General features: G+C 33.6%; 1 protein-coding gene and 1 long non-coding RNA gene across 2 annotated transcripts; one reads left to right on the top strand and one right to left on the bottom strand.

Moving 5' to 3' along the window:
• Positions 1 to 815: 815 nt before the first annotated feature.
• On the top strand, positions 816 to 11,841 carry LOC118187514 (uncharacterized). Its single transcript, XR_015038286.1, has 3 exons — positions 816 to 911; positions 6,305 to 6,373; positions 11,790 to 11,841. It is a non-coding gene; the product is annotated as an uncharacterized LOC118187514 (long non-coding RNA).
• A 913-nt stretch (positions 11,842 to 12,754) lies between these two features.
• LOC146993519 (protein GVQW3-like) lies at positions 12,755 to 13,501 on the bottom strand. The gene has a single exon (XM_085827387.1). It carries the CDS (start codon positions 13,499 to 13,501, stop codon positions 12,755 to 12,757), a length of 747 nt encoding a protein of 248 aa, XP_085683513.1.
• Positions 13,502 to 15,595: the final 2,094 nt, after the last annotated feature.

Genomic DNA, 15,595 nt, shown 5'->3' with positions numbered 1-15,595 from the left:
TGTTAAAAAGCAAAGACTAGATAAAAAACATTCACAGCTGCATGAGGCTACTCCTTTAATTTAGAATATTTAGAAACGTTTGAAATTTTTCTCCTTCCCTAAAACTCAAAAATGAAGTTATTTCTAATCCATTTCTGTCAGTCCCAGGCGAAACCTGTTCCAAGCTCCACTTCTATTTATTCCATCAAATACTCCAATCTTCTGAGCATCACTGCATACTTGGGCTGGTATTGCTGGTAATATTTACAACGTTTTAATAAAGCTGAATCGAGCTCCAACGAAACTGAAATCAGCAATGAAGTTTAGGTTAAGTTTCTCATTTTGTTTTCTAGCATAATTCTTTGCTTACTTTTTGTTTATCAGAAAAGAACTTATTGCATACGCAGCTCACCATAGCATTGTATATGAATGCGATAAATTTATTCAAAACACATTATGTAAAGGAAATAAATTATTAAGGGTATAGGCCTTACAAATTTAATTGCTTTCAATTAACTGTTTACAAATTTACCCATGGTTCCTGTTCTTGCAATATTTTATGAGGACCTTTACTACTGATATCAGCACTTTTCTCTGCAGTCAATTAAATTTACTTTTATATAAATTTTAATTAAATGTGTAAATACGATTTCACGTTTGACGTCCTGACATTTAACGGTGTTTTCCGCTTTGTAATAATCATTTAACCGTGGGAATACGAAAGTAAATACTGCAAGCATGTAATCCATGATTATTGTCATTTCAGGTCAAAGCGGTTATGGAACTGGATGCATGTAGTCAGTACGCATGTAGTCAATATGCATGTAGTTTCAGGTAAAAATGGCAAAATGCTATATGCATGTAATCAGTGATTATTATCATTTCAGGTCAAGTCGGTTATGGAGAAGATCCAGCTTGTGCACATGGAAAAGGTACTAGTCTGTCAGAATACATTTTTTATTTATAATTTACTTAATGGAAAAAACTAAAATACATATTCCAGGTATCCATCTACTAAGATAGGTATCCCTTTAAAAGATCTTGACATGTTTTAGTGTAATTCATACATTTCTATCCACTTTCCAAAGTAATCAGTACTGATTCCTTTTCGTTACTATTCTGATAGAGATCTGTGCTTCATGCAAATACTTTTCTACGGAAGGTACGTAATAAAAGCAATAAGCATATATTTGGTTCTTTCTGTAGCTGGTGTCGTATTCTAGGAAAAGCATTTTTGATTACTTAAACATCAATAATTCTTGATTCAAATTTACGAGTAAGGCATGCAAGGGCTATCTGCCTGAAGGGACAGGTGCTATCGTGGAGAAATTTGGAAGAAAACCTTTGAGCGGGTATTAAAAATAATGCATGTAATTTTCATTCAAGTTATATTTATGTATATTTAATTTCGAGTATATGCTAAATTAGTCTAAATAACTTTACTCGAAATATATAGTGAATGCACAGAAATTAAAGATTTGCACATGTCTAAAATAAAAAAATATGAAATATGTATGAGTATTTATGCTTATGCTTGCAAAACGCATATATCTGCTTTTAAGAAAATAAGTAAATATTTATTTAATTAGTTATACATGTATTTGAAATTAAGGATTTATTCATTCATAAACTCCTGTGAAAATTACTGTGACGAAATCTAATTATTAAATGTATCTAAATTTACAATGATTATAAATATTATCTAAATATATATAATATTACCTTAACATTGATTTGCAAACATAAACTGAAATCCTGTTAACAAATACTTTAAAGTTAAGTACATGGAGAATGTTAAGTACATAGAAATGAGCACCAATATTTAACGTATTTCACTAGTAAAATAAAAGGTACTCTAATTTGAAATGGACCAAATAGAGCATTAATTATAAATTGACATATATTTTTCGATTTAAAAGATGCCTCAGAAGCTAAAAAAATCATGTCATATTTGATAAAGTATTTTAGGAAGGAGATCTATAAATAGAAAAGAAACAATGCAGAATTTTAATATTAATAATACAAAAACATTTTATCTTAATTTGTGTGATTCTTAACCGAATAAAATTGAATTACATTAAATTTTTTTCCTAATGTAATTAAAGAAAACTGCTGAAAACATTTCATTCAAATTAAACCTTTCTGAGCAAACTGTTCTGTGAAAAGTATAGCATTTAATTTTGTTCAGATTGAAATATTGTTTGAAAATGTATTCTTTTCACATACTTAGGGCTTTGAAATGTTGTAGAAAAAGAAAATATGTACATTTATATGTTTATTTACGACGTAATTAGAAAATATTTACATCCGATTGTGTCAAAACCCATTGATCTTAATGGTAAGTCACTCAATTCTTTGGTCACCACTAAGGGATCGCCAGTACTTCAAAGCACTGTATGGGGAAAACTGGTTAGGGCCTCTTCTTACTTCCTACCTTCATGATATATATATATCCCTTTGTTGCATCATGTCCACTATAGTAGACAAAAGTTTAAATTTGTTTATTCTTCTCTAAATGCCTTAACATATTCCGTTTCTGTGTTTATTCATTCTATATTATTAGAACTTTCAACTGTCGATCATAGATGGCTATATAGCATCACTAAATAAAGCATTGCTATTCGGAAAATGGCTGCTACTTCTGTTTCCAAGTTAGTCCAATTTCTCATAGTAAACATTATATAATATTGTTTACGTTGTCTTATACTGCCATGTTTTTATTCATAATTAGTAATTTTAGACATTTTATTTTAAATGTCAGTTTGAGAAAATTGTGGAGTAGGTAGATAAAGATCTACCGGAAAGAGTGAATTGAAACCCAAATGTACTGCTTATCAAGCCACTGGAAATGTTTATGTTTGGCAAGGAATTTCTAGAACATTTGAAAATTGAATCCAATAGGTACAGGTTACAAAATCGTAGCAAAATGAATTCAATCACAATTGACGAAATGTAATTTGGAGGATCTGTATATACATGTTAGTTGTAGATTTACCATTTAGAAGATGGGAATGATCACTGCAAACAAGGCAGGAAATGATTTCAAATGCAATAACTGTAAATCGTTCGGAAGAGATTTGTATGCATGTATGTATATGCATGCTGTCCACTGTTGTGAAAAACTGTAGCAATTATTTAAAACGAAATTTGAATAAAATTAACTTTTTTTTATTATTACTAAGGTTATTTTAAGTAGGAAAATACAAACATTTTCTTATAACTTCTCTAGATTATTTGTATGCAACAAATGGATATATACAAACAAATATAAAAATAGGTTAAAAATTAGGAAGCAAAAAACTTTAAACCCGTATAGCGCTATAGAGCAGAACTGAAGTGTAATAAACTTACAACATCTAAATTTATTATTAAATTGGAATAAAAGCAAGGAAATTTCTCTATAATATAATAATTGCAACTGTGTATAAGAGGCATAACATAATGTCACAAACAAAAGAAAGAATTCATCGTAAAACAAACTCGAAAAATAAAAATACGAAAGGAAAAATATACAAAATTATACAAATAAAAATTAATCTCCTTCTATTGAATTTTAGCTTCATAAAAGTCGATTAATATGTTTACGAAACATAATAATCGACTTTTATGAAACTTTAATTCATTTTCCCCTGATGAGTTATGAATTGGAGTTTCAATAAAAGGTGATTAATTTTTATTTGCATAATTTTGTAAATTTTCCCTTTCTTATTTTTATCTTTCAAGTTTGTTCTAATATGAATTCTTTCTTTAACTGGATTTGTTTTGACATTGTATTATACATCTTACACACGATCGCAATTATTATATTGCTTTTATTCCAATTTTATAATAAATTTAGATGCTTTAAGTTTATCTATCTATCTATCTATATATATATATATATATATATATATATATGTATATATTTATATCTATCTATATATGTCTATCTATTTAATGTTGTATGACCTTAAATAATATTGAACTCAAATGCATAAACACGGGGGTGTCGGGGGACGGTTACTCGAGCATTTTCGAAGTTTACTGCAGAAATTGCTTTTCACTCAAAATTGAATTGGCTAAAATGCTTAATAGGAATAAGTTCTTTGAATATCAGCATTGGTTCATAATTCCTTCTATTCACGGAAATATTTTGGCCTGACTTGAATTGCCGATTTAGCTTAGCCTTATTGCTCGAGTAAAGACGAAACACCTTCGTATTTATTTATTAATTATTGTTCATTGAACGGGAGTTGGTTTGTTCCCCTTGAAAGGTTAAATAATTTCCTATCAATGACAATGATTACATGCATTTAATTTAATTCTTGACTTTAATTTATTCCTTTTACAATTGAAATTTTGTTATTCATCATTTAATTCCAGTCCCCGTTAAAACATTTATAACATTTACTTTCAAGTTACTTCAAAACATCTTTCAAAATATAACTTACTAGTATGGATTCACTCTTTTAAGATAATCCTACTATAATTAAACTTAGAAGATAATATAATCAATTAATCAATATTATTTAGTAAATAAATTATTATCTATCTATATATATATTTATATCTATCTATATATATATTAACAATAATTTTGATAGTTTAATTTTTCTTTTCCTTGTTTCTTTTTTGACATTGAAAACTATGCATTGTGTAGAGTTTTAAATAAGTAACGAAAGGCTTCTTTAAGTTTGTAAATTTGCTTGCACAATTTGCTTATTCGAATATAAGGCCTATTAGTTATTCAGTACATATTTTATATCAAGGTTTCAATTTAACTGCTTTTGGATGAAAATCATTAAAAGGTAGTATTGTTTAAATATGCTTTTAATTCATTTTTTGTACCAATGGAGTATAATAAATTTACATTTAGGACGTGTATGGTGTATCTTTTGACAATTTTACATAGGGCATTTTTTCCTCTCTGATATATGAATCCATTCTATGTGTGCATTCACACACCATGAAAATTTTTATGCTCTCAAAAGAAGGGAAATTCGAAGTAAACCATATCCCCGTCTTTATAATACTAATTTCTACATTATAAACATAGATTCAAACATTCAGGATTAGGTGAATAAATTCTATGCGTTGAGATTTAAAAGAGGAAAACACATTCCCCTCCAAAAAGATTTCTTCCCAGCAATGCCATTCCTTACAACGCCTGTAGATTTTCGAAGCATTTCGTTTTTCTTTTCTGTCCATTAGTTCAATCAACATCTGTTTTTCATCTCTTCTGTGGCCTAAAACCAATGAACAAAATTTTAATTCAGGAATCAGATACTGAAACTTACGCAATGAAATTTTGATGAGTATGATAAGCTTTAATAGATTACTTCTCATTTTGGGGAGAAATTAAGGAACCAAGAATTACAGGCAGTCGGAAGCACTGTATTAGAAGAGTGCTCCTGATTTGTCAGTTCTTAGTACCCTTGATCATAGAAAGCACTTGTACATTGTCCTCCACGGTTGCTCCTTTTGTATTTGAGGTCTTGGAGAATTATATGTTTCACGTAGACAGACCGTGCCTGAGAAACAAACTGACGAAACGAGTAGAGAGAAACTAGAAGCGGGTATTGGCAAGTGCTGCCACTTTGTAAAGCATTAAGACCTTTAATTTATCATACATACGAGCTCCCGCACAGCTGATTCTTAGTCCACTGCCCTTCGACAATTCGTACTGATTAATATTAGAATGCCAATTTTAAAAGAAACGCATTTTTTAAATTAATTTTTCTTATACTGTTTTATTAATGTACTTAACTGGTATACTATAAATTACATTAAATTTATAATATATCTTCCACTGATAAATTTTATGTGCTTGCTATGGCTTTTAATGCAATGTGTTGCATAACTCGTACAGTCTAACTTTCCATAAATTTGTATTGCAAGTGTAAAGAGAGATGTTTATTTTTTCATATTAAACATTTTGATTCCTATAATGTTTGAAAAAAGTAACGAAACTGATAGACTAATAAGATACAATACCTTTTCTGTATTTGGTAGATCAGCAATTAAAGTTTTTCTGTATTTAAGTTTTATGGATTTCTAAATCTTTGCACAATCATAAGTTTCATCAGGTTCAAAATACTTGGTACTTTCACTGTAATTATTTAGTTACATTTTGCATTTGTAAAAGCATAGTTTTTGTATTCATTTATACTGTATTTCAGAGCTTTCAATTTATTTTTAACAGTTTATACATAATATAATTTATTTTATTGTTAGCGAAAGATTTTTTTTTGTAATTAATGGTTTGAAATTTGAAGAAATTTTATGAAATCAATTTGAATCCATAATACTAATATAAATGTAAGTAATCAATATTCACTAATTTTAGCTGAAGCTGGTGCTGAAGTCAGTGCGGGATCCGAAGTAGGAGCAGGAATTGTTTCTTCAAATCATATTGGTATTTACTATTGCAATTAACATACCTCTCTATTATAATAACATATCCATTTAGGACGCATAGAAATAGGTAAAATGGTACAGTTAGATTTGGTTTTAGATAACAGATCATACAATTGTTAATGGATTTTATTAATAGGGTGCTCATATAAAAGTTTCCCGATATATGAATCAATAGAAGCCTATCCGTTCAATCAATCGAAATGAAATTTCAGCTATTGTTATTTGAAGATATGTGCAAGAAACTGGATGATTTAAAACCAAAAAAAAAAAAAAAAAAGTTTCACAGTTGCGGTTACAGTGAAACCTTTCGATATTTTCGAATGGCAACACCACCCTTTTTCCTGCAATTAATTCTCCCTGAACGACACATGTATGGCGAAAATTGCCGGTGTAAAACATTTGCAAAGAAGAGTTTTGTAAAGGACTAATGACATCACAAGGTAGGAGTAACAAAAATATTATTTTATTGGAATTACATCTTATCAACATGTACAGCGTTTCAAGGCATAGTTATCTCCCATAACTTTGCAGTTTCAGGGTCATTGTGATCCTCCGACCTTACTCCGATGGATTTCTGGTTCTGGAGTTATCTGAAATCTAAAGTGTATAGATCAAATCCACGAAATTTGTAAGATTCATTTATGCAAATTAATTTGTATTTGCAATCTGTTCTGTCATTTCGTTCTTTCCGTTTTCCTGCTAGAAAGCCAATTAGCTCGCATGTATTTAAGTGAGAGTTTGAGACTATTTTAGTCAGAATATATTCTGCCTGCTGAAATCCACGTTACTAATTGTTATTCTAAGACAGTGCTCCGCAACCGGTGTGCCGCTGCACACTGGTGTGCCATGAATAGGATATAGGTGTGCCGCAATCAAATACATGTATTTGACATTTTGCAATTTTTTATCATGTATTTAATACACAATGACATTTTTTTTCCTTAATAATGTCTATTTTGAATGTTTTTATATATTTCACTGTTGTGTGGTTGTGTGTGTGATTGTAAGTGTGTCAGCATTTGAATTTTTTCGGCACTTTCTTGATAACTCGGAACTCTTTGGTGGGCCACGAAATTCCAGAAAGATTTTATGTGCGTCGCAGGTGAGAAAAGGTTGCGGAGCACTGTTCTAAGATAAGCATTCTTGTCTGCCAAGTTGCTTTATTGTTGCAGCTGGTGCTGCCACTCAGGTCGAGGTTTAGTCAACTTCCAGGTTTAAACATCTCTGCGCGGCCTTTGGCTAACATGTACTTGGATTTAGTTTCACTTTAAAATTGTAGTTTTGAGTTCACGCCATAAACGCTGGCTGATTTGTAAGCACCAGGTATGCCATTACTTAGTTTTAAATAAAAGGGTTTTATCTTAGACATAACGATACATTGCTTACACGTCTATTCGAGGATTTCCCACAAGTTACATTTCGTTACAGGCACAGTCCCTACAAGTAATTTTCCCTCTCCTCTATTGTATTGACATTAGTCCTTTACAATGCTGTTCTTCGCAGAAGTTTTACACGAGAAAGTTTCGTCATCCGTGTATCGTTCTAACGCCATTTCTAGTTTCCCAATGCGCTGATGAACTAACACACGAAAAGAGTAGGTGTGGCTTTTAAAAAATTTCGAAATTTGTTCACCATAACTGTAGCCGTGAGATCTCTAATTTTTCAATTCATCACAGTCTCGAGCACATGCCTTCAATAATAAAATCTGAAACCTCATTTCGATTAGCTGAGCGCCTAGACTTCTAAATGTTTATATATTGGGGAAGATTCTTATGACCACATTTTCTAAGAGTATGTATTTTAAGAAATTATTGTTTGTTACGTTATTTATATAGAATACAATCTAATTACTAAAACTTACAAGAGGTATTATGCAAAGGTTATTCTAAGCAATTTATGTTCACTTCATCCAGTTTCCCAAAATGTGCTAAGAATTTCCTCCTTCATTGTTGTTAAATGTACCTTAAATGCACATTTTCATGATTTTGTCCAAGAAAATAAATAGTACTCACGTGATTTTGAAATTCAATCCTAGCACAGCAGTAGAAGTAATTGCTTTAATAAATTATTTTTTTGTTAGAATAATTTCGAGTCATTTTATTCATATGAATTAAACCATATTACGAATAATTTAATTAAGAATAGGTGTTTCAATGTTCGCACAGATAATAGAGTAGATTTTCCATAAAACACTACTTTATAATTCGGAATTTTGATTATGCAAGAACAGACTATGTCGTTTTATACATGTATATCTCTATCCGCAAAATTACTGAAACTGGTTAAATTGGAATTTCCTTTACTAAATTTACAAGTAATCTTTTATTAAAAACAATCCTTTTTAGGAAATTCCTTTATAAAACCATTTTCTCTGCAGAAAGATGTAAATGAGAAATATTATTGTAATTATTTACTAATTTCTAAATCTAAATAATCTGTTATGCTTGGGTTACAACACATATATTTTTGCATTTATGAAAGCTTTGTTTTCATAGCTTTAAAATTCCTTTATATCATCATGCACTATAAATAACCAATTTAATAGCTAAGCAGCAAATATAATAAGTGTGCGGAAATGTAAATAGGTAGTACATATATATATATATGTGTGTGTGTGTGGGTGTAAGTATATATATATGTAAGTATATATACACTGCTCCACATTGAAAATGCAATACCAAGAAGGAGTGGTCAGAAATTTATACAAATTTTAGAGTAGACGCATGTCACTGAGTTATACGAATGATGTGCAATGCGCAGCTCTCCGACGTACGTGAAGTAAGATATAAGGGAAGGAACGTGCAGAATGGGCAATATTCGTGTCGTTATTTCTGCCAGACGAATTATCGAAGAAAGTTGGTTTTTGTCTCGGAGAAAACGTGTAATAGGAGAGAATGCCAGGCCGCCGTCAACGAAGGCACTTCCAGCAGATAGACGTTTTTACGAGGGGTATGGTGATCCGACTGAGAAGGGCCGGTTGGTCCTTATGTCAAATCGCAGGTGATATCCACACGGATGCGAGCACGGTGCACCGGCTATGGCGAACATGGTTGGAACAAGAAAATGTGGGAAGAAGGAGGGGTGTTGGTGCAGCCAGAGTGACGTCACCATGCGTGGATCAACGCATCCGCCTACAAGCTGTAGCGGTCCCGCAAGTCACTTGTACCGCGATTCTGCAGCATGTGCAAGATACCATAGATGTTCCCGTGTCGACCAGAACCATTTCCCGTCGATTGGTTGAACGTGGCCTGCACTCACGGCGTCCGTTAAGAAGACTGCCATTGACCCCACAGCATAGACGACAAAGTTAGAATAGTGCCGGACTGCAAGAATGTGGATGACAGAATGGCGAAACATCGTGTTCTCAGATAAGTCACGCTTCTGTTTATCCAGTGACAGTCGCCGCATACGTGTGTGGTGTCGACGTGGAGACAGATCTAATCGGGCAGTAACTGTGGAACGCCCCACAGCGCGACAGCGTGACATAATGGTTTGGGGGCTATTGCCTACGATTCCAGGTCACCTCTAGATCGTATTCAGGGCACTATGACGGCCCAATTATACATGGATAATGCACTGCGGCCAGTGGCATTCCCCTACCTTCAGGGGCTGCCTAATTCAATTGTTCAGTAGGATAACGCCCGACCACACAGTGCTCGCCATCATGCACTGCGAGGTATACAGATACTTTATTTTGATGGACACCGTACTTTCCTGACCTGTCACCAATCGAACATGTGCGGGATGTGATTGGACGCCGTTTGCAGACTCTGCCCCTGCCTCGTTCAGAAGACGAACTGTGGCAAATGGTTGAAAGGGAATGGAGAGCAATCCCTCAGGACACCATCCGCACTCTTATTGACTCTGTGCCTAGACGTGTTTCTTTGTGCATCGCTGTCCGCTGTGGTCCTACATCCTACTGAGCCTACGCTGTTCTCGCTCTGTATTCTGACTATCATTTTGAAATAAAGATCACTTATTGCTGCTTGCTGTATCTGTCTTTTCTTCAAATTTCATCACTTCTGACCACTCCTTCTTGGTGTTGCATTTTCAATGTCGAGCAGTGTATATAGATGTAAGAAAACTATATTTATATATGTAAGAAAAGTAAAGAAAATTTAAAAGATTAAATTAGCAGCGTAAATTAATTTACCTTCTCTGTTATAAAAATAGCAACATCTATTTGCACTGCGTGATTTCTAGAAGACTCTATGTCATATGATTCTTACGTAATTATGATATGTCATATGATTCTTACGTAATTATGATCATGTAAATGGAACTAAAACTCAAATAGCCAATAGTAATTTTACAGCAATATTAACCATCCAATCAAAATGTTTTGAGAACCACAACTAACTCAGTTTGACTTCAGATTTCATCCTGACATAACGCACTTGCTTTCCACGCTTTGGCCTAGCTACGCTGCTGTCCATCTGCTCTGCTTTCTTGCTACAAAATTATCAAAAATGTAAGCCTTTTAGAATAGGCACATTTAATGTGCCGACTTGTGTGTACCGCAACATGTTGCTCAAAATAAAACTGAAGATTTAATCTGCATTCTCCTCCAATTCCTAGTCATTATGGATTATCAACACGCTACACCATCATCTACGCATAAAAATTCCTCCTCCTTCTCCTTGAATTTATTACAACTGAGTCGATATCACACATGTTCTGTGCGTTGGAATCTCCATTGGGAGCTGATATTTTTTCTTAATAAATTGGATATTAAAAAATTTAAGACTTTGATAGGAAAAAATATAATTTAATGATATTAGAAATTTGAATTCTAATAATTTAGTAAAGTAAATAAAGAATTCTTAGATTTTTAATTATCTTCAGGGAAGGCTATTAACGTAAGTTTTTATATTTTTAAAATTTCGTTGAAAATTTTGAATACGAATTTTAAAATTATTTTAAAAATGAAGTAGATGTACAAAAGAAATGAAATTAGTACAGATAAGTAACATGAAATTATGGTAAATGCATGTTAAAATTTATGTGTGATTGTATGTTATGTATAGTGTATGTCGAAGGAGTACTGGGTTCCTAAAACAGAGGCCTGTAATTACTTCTGTACAGTTGTTCCTTTTACCTTCTTGATGTAAGATAATGTTGGAGTCTCTCATTTTTATGAGTGTGTGTCATTTTTTAAAAATATTATTATAATTTTTTATTGTGAAATGTATTAGTGCAGTTCTCAAAGGCCAGTTACCTTATGTAAGGAACCTTACATAAGGTTACATTCTTCAATAAGTTGGCACTTATTGAAGAATAACCGGCGTACACTGTTAGGAACGTATTAAGTACATAATTAACATTTCTTCAGATCCCAGGTTTTAGTGATTTTAAAAAGAACAATTTCATCAAAATATACCTAAAATATTAGAATTGATATTTGTCCATTTTAGGTGCAATGGGAGTTTCAGGTGCAAGGGGAGCTGGTGCTCAATCAGGAGCTTCAGGTATGTTGTACTCAAAGCAAATTTTGTTCACTGCTTGTATTACATTGTCAGAAATTGATTATAATATATAGATTAAAGACGAATGAACTTCTCAGTCTTTATTTTCCTGTAAGAGTTTCGAAATTATGCATAAAGAAGTCTGGAAATATATTCGCTCATATTAAATTAAATGATTTATATAGTGGTTTGTGATTCGAGATGCATTTAGTATTAATCGCATTAGTTTTAGGTTTCCGAAATAGAAATCTTATACTATAGTTAAGGATTGCAGGGAATTATACATTTATGTGAAGTACTTGTTAGAAACATTCAGTGTTATATATTTGTTGGGTGTATTCGGGCTACTAATGGATTGTATGCACACTGAACTGATGATACATTGTAAAATATATTTTACCAATAAAACCCTTCACAGTTCTGAAATTTTCTGCAAATATATTCGTACAGCTATTCACAGTATCCCACAGTAAAATCAGGATGCGCATATCAAACTACTAAGGACGTTAAACGGAGCTCAGTACGAAGCGCATTTGGAGAGCGGAGCTAACTTGCAGTTATCACAATGGTGGGATATACAAGGTGTGTTCGAAAAGTTCGTTTAATTTTACCATAAAAAAAGAAACAAGAGAAACAAGCAAAATAGCTTTACTGGCCTTCAAAGCATTCGCCATTAGCAACAATACACTTTTGACGTCGGGTGTACAGTTGTTGGAAACTGTCTGCAAACGCTTCTTTCGGTGTGGCTCGAAACAGCGTTGTCACACGTTGTTCGATCTCAATAATGTCGGAAAAGTGTTGGCCTTTCAGATCTCCTTTGAGGCGGGGAAAGAGGAAGAAGTACGCGGGAGCCTGATCTGGAGAATATGGAGGGTGATCCAAAACTGGAACCTGTTGCCTGTCGAGGAATTGGGTTACACGGATCGCAGTCTGTGGCCGGGCGTTGTCATGTCCACTGTCCATTCCCGGTAATGTGGTCGAATCCGGCGTATGCGTAACAGCAGCCGTTTCAAAACTCCCTCGTAGTATTCCGCATTGACGGTTGTAGCCGCGGGTACAAATTCACGATGGATCAAACCCTTACTGTTGAAAAAGACGATCAACAACGTCTTGATCCTGGATTGTGTCAAACGAGGTTTTTTTTGGGGAGGTGACGACATTGAACACCATGCCATGGATTGCCGCTTGGTGTCCGGATCGTATTGATAGCACCACGACTCATCCCCTGTAATTATTGTTTCCAAGAATTGCGGATTCCGGTCACACATCTCGATAAGATCTCCAGAGGTTTCCATCAGGTATTGCTTTTGCTCGTCTGACAGCGAGTGCGGTACAAACCGGGCGCATATCTTAAGTTTATGCAAATGTTTGTGCACAATGGTGCTCACACTGTCTAGGCTTATCTGCAATTCGCCAGCTATCATTCTTAAAGATAGTCGACGATCTGCCGCAAGCATCCATCGAACTCGTTCCACGTTGTCTGGAATTGTGCTTGTTGTAGGGCGCCCCGACCGCGGCTCATCTTTGACATCCCCCTTTCCGTCTGTAAAGCGTTTAAACCACTCATAAACACACTTTTTAATCACTGCTTCCTGACCGTAAACTTTCAATAACTTGTCATGTGTCTCCTTCGCCACTTTGCATAACTTGAAGCAAAACATTATGTTTATGCGCTGGCTTCTCTGTTATAAACTCTCCTAAAACAGAGGCCTGTAATTACTTCTGTACAGTTGTTCCTTTTACCTTCTTGATGTAAGATAATGTTGGAGTCTCTCATTTTTATGAGTGTGTGTCATTTTTTAAAAATATTATTATAATTTTTTATTGTGAAATGTATTAGTGCAGTTCTCAAAGGCCAGTTACCTTATGTAAGGAACCTTACATAAGGTTACATTCTTCAATAAGTTGGCACTTATTGAAGAATAACCGGCGTACACTGTTAGGAACGTATTAAGTACATAATTAACATTTCTTCAGATCCCAGGTTTTAGTGATTTTAAAAAGAACAATTTCATCAAAATATACCTAAAATATTAGAATTGATATTTGTCCATTTTAGGTGCAATGGGAGTTTCAGGTGCAAGGGGAGCTGGTGCTCAATCAGGAGCTTCAGGTATGTTGTACTCAAAGCAAATTTTGTTCACTGCTTGTATTACATTGTCAGAAATTGATTATAATATATAGATTAAAGACGAATGAACTTCTCAGTCTTTATTTTCCTGTAAGAGTTTCGAAATTATGCATAAAGAAGTCTGGAAATATATTCGCTCATATTAAATTAAATGATTTATATAGTGGTTTGTGATTCGAGATGCATTTAGTATTAATCGCATTAGTTTTAGGTTTCCGAAATAGAAATCTTATACTATAGTTAAGGATTGCAGGGAATTATACATTTATGTGAAGTACTTGTTAGAAACATTCAGTGTTATATATTTGTTGGGTGTATTCGGGCTACTAATGGATTGTATGCACACTGAACTGATGATACATTGTAAAATATATTTTACCAATAAAACCCTTCACAGTTCTGAAATTTTCTGCAAATATATTCGTACAGCTATTCCATGTCACACTGACAATCATTCTCACACTGACTGTGTTAAACTGCTCATAGCGAGCGCTTATTCTTAATGTGTCGTACAATGGCCATTAGATGGCTCTAGATGACATTTCTCTCACTGCGTCTGCGTGAGTGCAAGATCCTAACCGGCGCGGTTTTTTAATTATGAGACCAATCACCGAACGTTTTGAACACAACTTGTATTATGAACTAACTACTAATAACAACTGAGAAACTGATGTTATCTCTCGTTTTATATACTTTTCTCTAATGCTTTCTGCTTCTCGAAATCCCTGGAAAGCATGTCAGGGCCGGCTACGTTTGCAACTAATACAAGCACCAATTACAGATATTCAATTACAATATCCATTTGAGTTATATAGGGTCCGGACCACAATGTTGCCAAATGGGTACCAGATTTGGAGGCGATTGACCATTTCCCTTCAAATTTGATGACAAAAGTCAGACGCCAATTCAGTTGTCAGTTTGTCATTTTATCCCAAAATTAGCGCGATAGCTATTTATTCAATGTTAAATAGACTTGACCCTGTGTTCTAAAATTTCCAGCAAAACATTTCTCTCATGCATTTCATGTTATATTATTATGCCGGAAACGAAAGGAATTCAACGTATAATTTCACTAAAATCAACCATCTATGTATGTACACATTTCATAGCGATAAGAATCATAGTTGCATTTCCAGTACAACAGCACCGACTAATATCACAGAAACGGTGCACATGTTTTCATATATTCAGCAAAAATTGAAGATATTATGTAAGCTCATGTCTAAAACCACTACTTTCGGCAATGAGTAAAGATCAATATTTTTAAATCGGATGTTTTGGTGTTAACAAATTTTTTCTTTCGGGAGGTATTTCACAAAACACTATTTGTGATAGATGGTTTTTTCTACCTTTAATGAATTTTCACAAACCTATACCGAATGGTTCCAAATTCATGGTACAATCTTCGGAGCAAGGTGCAGAAGTATGATATGAACAAAATCAGCATAGGAAACCTAGGTCGAAATTATTTATTGAGTCATAAATACGGGGTGTCGCACTTCAATTGAAACAAGATGTTTACAAGAACAGTTCAAACTTCAGACCACCAACAGCGGTAGATGCTCGACAACATCGTTGGAAATAATTGTGTACACTGCCAAAGATACCAGGGACCTCACTCACA

This window comes from Stegodyphus dumicola, chromosome 12 (assembly GCF_044657685.1).
Source record: "Stegodyphus dumicola isolate Sdum_Otavi_A_Nest chromosome 12, ASM4465768v1".
Classification (NCBI taxonomy): domain Eukaryota; kingdom Metazoa; phylum Arthropoda; class Arachnida; order Araneae; family Eresidae; genus Stegodyphus; species Stegodyphus dumicola.
This window is presented reverse-complemented; position numbering and strand designations above follow the sequence as displayed.

Excerpts from the sequence above, each read along its gene's own strand:
- LOC146993519 (XM_085827387.1), bottom strand. The coding sequence starts at position 13,501 with ATGTTTTGCTTCAAGTTATGCAAAGTGGCGAAGGAGACACATGACAAG.